At 43.3% G+C, this 8,677-nt stretch overlaps 1 protein-coding gene across 1 annotated transcript in view; it reads left to right on the top strand.

Annotated features, from left to right (window-relative positions):
• Positions 1-54: 54 nt before the first annotated feature.
• Positions 55-8,677, top strand: part of VCF1 (VCP nuclear cofactor family member 1) — a 15,921-nt gene continuing 7,298 nt past the window's right edge. Inside the window, exons 1-2 of the mRNA XM_007122484.3 lie at positions 55-299; positions 4,578-4,677. Coding sequence (XP_007122546.1) covers positions 79-299; positions 4,578-4,677 — 321 coding nt within the window. The 5' untranslated portion in view covers positions 55-78. The remainder of the gene's footprint in view (positions 300-4,577; positions 4,678-8,677) is intronic.

An 8,677-nucleotide genomic window follows, 5' to 3' on the forward strand; every position in this document is an offset into this window, starting at 1 on the left:
GGGCGGGGTTACTGGTCGGCGCGGCCGGGGTCGCGCCACTGCGCAGCCGCGGATGGGCGGTACCACGGCGGCTGCGACATGGGGGGGCGCGGAGCAGACGCCGGAAGTAGAGGTGGTACGGGTCCCACAGAGGGGTACTCACCGCCGGCAGCTTCCACCGGAGCCGCGGTGAGAGCCAAGGCCCGAGGGTGTGGGCGTGGCGGCCGCCGGAACACAACGCCCTCTGTTCTCTCTCTTCGCGGAGCGGCGCCGCGTCGCTCGCCTCCATCAGCTAACATGAGCGAGCGCCTCCGCCCCAGGTGAGACCGCAGGGGACCCTATTCCTTTCCAGCCACTCGCCGGTTGTTGTGTCTTGGGGGTTGGAGCCGAGGGGGCGCGTGACGCGGGGTCCGAGCAAGCGTGGGCCCGGCAGGTCTCCATCTGGGTGCTTTGCAGTCCGGGGGAGGAGGGGAGAGGGATGCGCGGGTGATCGGATACCTGGTCCCTGGGGGCGCTGAACGAGTGACTCCCCAGGGCCCAGGTTTCTCTCGACCCCATCTTTTCCCCCCATCTTTCCTTATTTGGAATGAAGTCTGATCGGTCCCGGAAGAGAGACGATGGCCCTAAAGCTTCCCTGTCCTAAATTTAGGAGGGTAGGGGGATGGGAGGAATGTCTGATCTTCTAGAGGAGCCCCTAGGGCGTCTGTGAGAGGACGGGGCGGGGAGCTGGTCTCCCCAAGGTCAGAAAGAAGGCTTGGGCTTAACCCCGCAGCAGGAAAGGGTTAGGTTAGACCGAAGAACTTGTGTCCTGGGCGGTTGTGAACACACAAGGGCCGAGGACCAAAGTGGCTTGTGGATTCTCTCTCGGCTGTAACGTTAAGAACAGGCAGGATTCTAAGCTGTTTGGATGCGGAGCCGTTTGACTCGGAAGGCGGGAGGTAGGGTTGTATCGTGATGCACTACTTTTTCTCCGAGCCTAGGCCCGGGTCATAATTTAGGAGGTGTTACGATTCCTTGACACGGACTGAGGACAGTCCGGACCAAGCTGCGATTTTTCTTTTTCTTTTTTTCCCCTTATTTTCCCCTGTAAACAGGTGGGGAGGAGAAACTTGGGATTGTACCCCAGAATGAAGAGGATCGGCTTTATTCGAAATTAGAAAAATCCCTCATCGTGGAGTTTGAACTGAAAACTGTAGATCAGCAAGTTCAATCTTTCATATTTGTGATGAGGAAAGAGATTTAGAGAGCTCAGTGGGTCTTTCTAGGTTCACTGCTCTTTTCCTTTATTCTGTAAAATCTCAGTGAGGCTTAAGTGAATGAGATAGGATTGCCTTGGTAGATTATGCTGGATCTTTTCTTGTCTTTCTGTGTTTCCATTGGCTTTGAATGTAATTGACAGTCTTTCCACAAGCACCCTACTCTGGAGCACGGTAAATTCATAGCATTGAGATTCTCGTAAGCACCCTGAAGTTATTTGGGCCAATAGCGAAAATCTAGGGTTCTCCAAACTTCTGCATATTGACTTGGGTCATGCAGTGAATGGGGCATAAAGCCTCTACTTGTATATTAAAGAAGAGTGGACTAAATTTGAAATTAGGGTCCAGGTGTACCACCTTGCTACTGGAATTAGTCACAGGATCCTTAGGTACAGTAAGCCTGATCTAACTGCCATTTTTTTCCTTCCCAAACCCAGTTTGTACTTCCAGTAGTCCCTTGGGATGTCTCACATATCTGAAAAAGTCGAAATATTTCTTAGCAAAATATTTCTTTTATTCTGTGCTATAAACCGGTAATCTGAATGTGTTTATACTCGTAACAGATTCCTTTTATCTAGTTCACACAATCTCAACATGGTAACTTCTTTACTATAAAAGAAGTCGTTTGATTTGGCAGGGGTTTCTCTGCACCCGTGTGTCGTGTAGTATGATGGGCCAGCTCCAGCTGTCTTAGCATCTCCAAGTCAGTTCTGCTCTCTGGATCTGTTTCCTCAATTTTAAGATGAAGGGTTGGTCTAAGACGGTGGTTTTTCAAACTGCAAGAGGGGTGGGTTTGTGGGAGGGAGGCTTCTACTTTAAAACAGATCCTTTATCTCTTATGGAAATAGAGGGATTTTTTGTGTTTTTTTTTTGTAGGACGAAAGAGTTCTGTTACTTTTTAAAAATTGAAAACCACTAGTCTCCGTACTCTAGGATTTCTTCTATGCTTGGTCTCTAGGAGATGACAGGAAGATTGGAGAGAAATGAAATGAGGAAAAGTGATGTATTTCTGCCATCCTTAGAAGTAACAGGTGCTGAACAATAATCTATAACTAGATGGCTAGGGAGAATGTAATCAGTTATAGGGTGGCTGCTCAAATTATAACCTGGTCTATGGCATTAATGTTAAAAGTTACAATCTGTGTGGATAGGGTTAAGTATGAAGCTGTAGTTTTGACAATTATTAATGATGTTGTTGAAAGAGAAATGTTTCAAGGATGAAATCTGCAAAGAGCTTAGAAAAAGGAGAATGAAGAACAGGTAGGGCTCATCCTTAATCTAGTGCTGTGCAAAGAAGAGGACTCCCAGGAGGCCAAAGAGCTGATTCTGGTACCTGGAGAAATCAACTGATTATGAGGCAGGGATATTTCATGAGGCTTTCCCAGAGTTTAATTGAAATCTTCAAAACCAGCCTATCCTCTTGACATTCATAGTCTTGTCGCTAGAAAGATGTATCTTATCCCGCATTATAAAAGAGGAAATTGGACAGTTTGGGTCAGGCTCATGAGTTTGGTTAGAGTGACTCAGCAGCCCAGGCACAATCAGCTGTTGGCATACTGATAAAGGGGTGGTTTGGGGACCAGCGCGCTGTTGTTCGAGGAGTTTCTCTTGGCGTGTCAGCGGGCCTTCCGTCAGACAGTGCTCTGTAAGTGGTCATATTAGAACGAACGTAGCAATTTCTTGGTTCAACTAGCACGTCCATTTAATGATAATTAAACCCCGATATTTATCTAGTTTTTAACCTCCAGTATTTCAGGATAAGATCTAATCCCCTGAGAGAAAGATAAGGAGATCTTATTTTATAAACAACTGAGTCTTAGATGAGGTAAATGGTGTAGCCCTCTGCAGGTTGGTTAATGCTTTATCAGAACCGCACACCCATTATTTATCATTCCAAGCCTAAACTGGATCCATACTCGTTCATTAATAATGTTAGATGTAGGGCTTCCCTGGTGGCGTAGGGGTTGAGAGTCCGCCTGCCGATGCAGGGGACGCGGGTTCGTGCCCCGGTCCGGGAAGATCCCACATGCCGCGGAGCGGCTGGGCCCGTGAGCCATGGCCGCTGAGCCTGCGCGTCCGGAGCCTGTGCTCCGCAACGGGGGAGGCCACAAAAAGTGAGATGTATTCACAAGTACAGAGGCTTGAGCTCGGGGTGATAACTTAAATTTTCTCCGATGTCCAGACCTCAACTCAGAGCCTTAGGGTTAAGGGCCTACCACAGTAAGCCACCCTACTCACAGAGAAAGTATAACTGTATAGAAGATACTATATGTTCAAATTCAGTACTTTCCAAAAAGCTCTTTTACCCTCTAGCTATAGAAACTTGAACCCTGAAGAGTTTTCATTATAATAGGTTGTGCTGCTTTGTATAAATTGGCCTCGAGCCAGCATTAATCTTAATTTAAATTAACAAATATATCTCGTGGCTACTGTATTGGACAACACAGTTCCATGTAATTTGACTTAAAATTATACCTCCTTTAATTTATTTCTCATTTCTAGCTGGGGTTTGGAGGTCCTGATAGCACTTGATTCTTGCATAGAAAACATACAAATTTTGTCTTTCTTGTACATCTCAGAACACTTGACTGAGAAATATGTGTGATTTTTCTTGAAACCTGGACATTTTAAGTGGCTGGTGCTACAATCTCACAGTAACAACCTGGTGAAGTAACTTCTCGTAATACCAGGTGGTGTAGCCAGAATAATCAAGTTAATGTGTCCAAGAGCAGCCTTTCCAGTGATTGTCCAGAAAAGTAATTTAATACGTTAGAGGGCAGAGAGGCTTTGTATTAATGTGATAATTGGGGAAAAATCAGGGATGAAAGAAAATGAAAGATTAGAGGCTACCAGAACCTCTAATGCTCTTCCTGTGTAGCACCATTTTTATCAGGATTTTAAGTGTAAATAGGCAAAGGCAGTCACTCCTGTCTTAGATGTTGTCATGTTGTCCTACGGACAGGAGTAAAATTAGGTAGCTTGGAATTGTAACTTCAGGAAATGTAGGCAAAGATCTCGTTAATTAGGTGGAGTTTGAGAGCTTAGTCATTAATGTCTTCCTGATCTTATTTGTTCCCAGCAGGCATTTCAAATTGTCAAGCTTTCTTTTAGAAATGAGTTTTACTAATTTAAGCTCGACCGTACTGTTGCTCTTTTATATTTTTGTTCTTCGTGCCTGGCGACCGTGTACTTCTAACTTTTTTTACCTATTGGGATATCATACGATGACTTATCTCTTTTCAGGCAAGAGGGCCAATTTATATGTTGTCATGGTTTACAGTTTGAAGTGTACAGAAGGTCAATTGTTGAATTTTTTTTTTTCTCCTTGTGATTTAATTTCAGGAAAAGGAGAAGGAATGGCAGTGAAGAAGACCACCATCTCCCCCCACAGACCAAAAGGAGTAGTAGAAACCCTGTCTTTCACGATTCCTGGGACACAGAGGTAGGAAGTGTGGTCCAGAGTATCTGCTCTTTTCATTGCTTGAGCTAAAGAACCCAGTTACTTCCGTGTAATTAAAATTTTTTTGAATAAAGACAAGTGATCTTATTTGATTGCAGTGTTTTTAACCTGTTTTTTTTTTTGAGTCATGGCCTTTTTGAGGAAGCTACACACCCTCTCCCCAGCAAAACGGCCTATGTCTGCACACAGTCATACATACACACACCCCAGAATTTGTATGTTAGAAGTTTCATGGACCTTTGAAAGCCCATCTTTGAACCCCTATTTGGTATTTCAGAAGCCAGCTTATTGTCTAATCGTTTCTAAACATTAATTGTCCTTAAGACAAGTATATTTTGCTGCTTCCATGTCTCTTACAGATAAGCTTTCCATGTTTTTAAGAGAAACCGTACAAGCATTCGGAATATATAATGTATGTGTATGCGGAGTCCTATTTTTAATTGTGTTTATGTTTTCATTATGTTGTTCTGAAAAGAGCACCTGTGGGAAGCAGAGTGGAGTGGGGGGAGAGGGGAAAGGGGAAAGTTCAAACTTTGGTTTGAACTTTGGTTTCCTGGGTGCTTCAGTATGCCTCCTGTGCACTTGAGCACCTGGTCTGCAGTGGGGCAAGGAAGCTGACACTGAAGGGATGCTGCTATTAAATTATGTACCTGAAGATTTGACCCTTAACAGGTGTCCCCCTAAGAGAGAAACTCCTCAGTGGCAAAGATTGCTAAGCCCTAGCCTCATCACTTAAAGCAGAATTCCACAGATCACAGTTCTTCCACAGCCAAAGTAATTTGTACTTTAATTAGTTCTCAGTAATAGGATTTGACCTATATCCAGTCTTTACCAGAAATCCAAAGTAATTCCTTCAGGGAGAACAAAATCAGTGACTGTCATGTAGATAATACTCATTCAGGAGCAGTTGATGCACCAGTGCAGACTAGATCCTTTTACATGGAGACTTAAATTTCTATAGCTTTTATCCCCCCTTTTAAATCTTCCTATCACCTTTTTTTTTCCTTCGGGTTTTTTTTTTTTTCTCCCTTAAGATTAACAGAAAAGTAATTGAGCTTTTGGTTAAACTAGGGAATCTCTTTTTTCTCTGGAAGAAAACCAAAGATTAGAGGCTGCCATGAACATCTAATTATAAAACTAACAGAATTGAGTCTCCATTATTCTTTTGAGTTATAAGACTATTCATTAAAAAGAGTATGTGGTGATTACTTTCACGGTATCACCCTGAATATTTCTTTACTTGTGTCTGTATGTCAGTCCTGCTATATGATGTTTGCGTTAGTTCAAAGGTACAGTAGATCTTTTTTGTATTGATCTTTTTTCCCTATATCTACAATTTTGATGTTTGAGAACAGGAGTATAAATTGTTATTTTTTAAAAAAATCAAACATTTCTGATCTCTTATTTTGAGTAATACTCCTTAGTATTATAGTTTTGGTTTGTTTTAATTGCTGTTTGTAGAGAATGACCTTCACTCCCTAATACCTTTCTTCTTCTTACAGAAGAAAACAGTGTATTGTTATTCAACCTGTGGGTTCACATGTCTGGTTCTTACTTGTCCAAAGAAATTCAGTGGTTAAACCACTCTGTAATCATTAGTCTGAAGGATGGACTGGATTGCCCTTGTAATAAGTAACAGTCAATGCAGGTACTTTTTTTTTTTTTTTTTTTTTTTTTTTTTGTGGTACGCGGGCCTCTCACTGCTGTGGCCTCTCCCGTTGCCGAGCACAGGCTCTGGACGCGCAGGCTCAGTGGCCGTGGCTCATGGGCCCAGCCGCTCCATGGCATGTGGGATCTTCCTGGACTGGGGCACGAACCCATGTCCCCTGCATCGGCAGGCGGACTCTCAACCACTGCGCCACCAGGGAAGCCCCAATGCAGGTACTTTTTACCTGTCATGGTAATCTGAACTCACCAGTAGATCCCTCATGGGCGGTCACGACCCTCTGACCCTCCATTTCAGCACATTTACCGGCGTCTGGTGCTGTCGAGTAATGAGTCTTTTTTTTTTTTAATTAATTTTTATTGGAGTGTAGTTCACGTACAATGTTGTGTTAGTTTCTGCTATACAGCAGAGTGATTCACTTGTACACTCACATATATCCACTTTTTAAAAATTCTGTTCCCATATAGGTCATTAGAGTATTGGGTAGAGTTCCCTGTACTATACAGTAGATTCTTATTAGTTATCCCTTTTATATATAGTAGTGTGTTTATGTCAACCCCAGTCTCCCAATTTATCCCTCCCCCTCCCGAGTAATGAGTCTGAGTGAACCCAGGGAGAACTAGAGCAACAAAAGGCAGGGGAAAACTTTAAAATGGAAAGTTAAGTACTGAATAATTGAATCGTGACCACTGGAGTAGATCATTATGTTTATAGCATAAAAATATCCAGTTTAGGGACATTTGGCTGCTTGTTGACAATTGTGTACAAAGGGGGAAATAATAAAACATGTCATTACTAGTGGATTCTTAATTTTATTAATTTACATGACAAAGTGTATTGTTAATGAAAACGGTATCTTTTAATTCGAAGGTAGGGCCAACAGGTAAGTTTCCTTAAGAGACTAAGTTAAGAGAAGCCATTTCCTGTGTCTATTTATTTATTTAATTATTATTATTTTTAAATTTATTTATTTATTTTTGGCTGTGTTGGGTCTTTGTTGCTGTGCATGGGCTTTCTCTAGTTGTGGTGAGCGAGGGCCACTCTTCGTTGTGGTGCACGGGCTTCTCATTGCAGGGGCTTGTCTTGTTGCGGAGCACGGGCTCTAGGTGCACGGGCCTCAGTAGTTGCAGCACGCAGGCTCAGTAGTTGTGGCTCGCGGGCTATAGAGCACAGGCTCAATAGTTGTGGCGCACGGGCTTAGTTGCTCCACGGCATGTGGGATCTTCCCGGACCAGGGCTCGAACCCATGTCCCCTGCATTGGCAGGCGGATTCTTAACCACTGCGCCACCAGGGAAGCCCCTCCTGTGTCTTTCTTGAGATACTTAAGTTTAGAATTTTTTTCTTGTAAGATAAAGAACTTTCATTTGGAAGTTTGTTTTCATTGTAAGAGAGATTTAAAACTCTTATTTATAATTAATTTCCAGAACTCACCTTTTTCTCCTAAATGTGATAACATTGGCAAGTACTGGGAAATAAGACACGAGGTGTTTGAATTGTTTCGAACTGTGCCACAAGTAAGTCATGTTTATCTGTAAAATGGAGATAGTATGGGCCTCTTTTTTTCCTAGATTCTAGGAAGCTGAAGAATGTGAACTGAAGAATGTGAACCGACTTGCCAGATTAGTTATGTAAAGAGAAACTTTGAATCTACTTGTACATTTTCTTCCTGTTAGTTTGGTGGTTATTATGATCTCTGCTTTTCAGATGGAAAAGTTGGGGCACAGAACAATCAAGTCCCTTGCCCAAAGATACATAGCTGGTGAGAGGCAGACTGGGGAGCCCCAGAGTCTGAGTGTGAGCGTGGGCTCCTGCCCACGGTGTGTGCCGCCTCCCAGAAGACAGCTCGGAAGCTCTGAGGGACTTTGCTACATATACCCAGGGCCACTAGGTTCTAGACTTCTCTTGAATCATAGGAACAGAAGAATAATTTTCCTCCCTCTATCTTTTAGCTGGAAAATATTTTTCTGAGTAAATGCTTTGACATGGTATTAGCTAGAAAGCAGTTTTAGATTTCTAGCTACAAAAAGTAAGGAAATTGGGGTCTAGTGGTTTTTTTCAAAACTCGAATCTGTGTTTGTATTGAAGATCTTGAATTTTAACTCCAGTGACTTCGATTTAATGCCTTGTGAGCCTTAGGATACTGGTTTTTAAATTGAGATATAATTTACAAGTATAGGAATAAAAAAGTTTTTTGAGGGGCTTCCCTGGTGGCTCAGTGGTTGAGAGTCCGCCTGCCGATGCAGGGGACGCGGGTTCATGCCCCGGTCCGGGAAGATCCCACATGCCGCGGAGCGGCTGGGCCCGTGAGCCGTGGC

This window comes from Physeter macrocephalus, chromosome 14, assembly GCF_002837175.3.
Source record: "Physeter macrocephalus isolate SW-GA chromosome 14, ASM283717v5, whole genome shotgun sequence".
Classification (NCBI taxonomy): Eukaryota; Metazoa; Chordata; class Mammalia; order Artiodactyla; family Physeteridae; genus Physeter; species Physeter macrocephalus.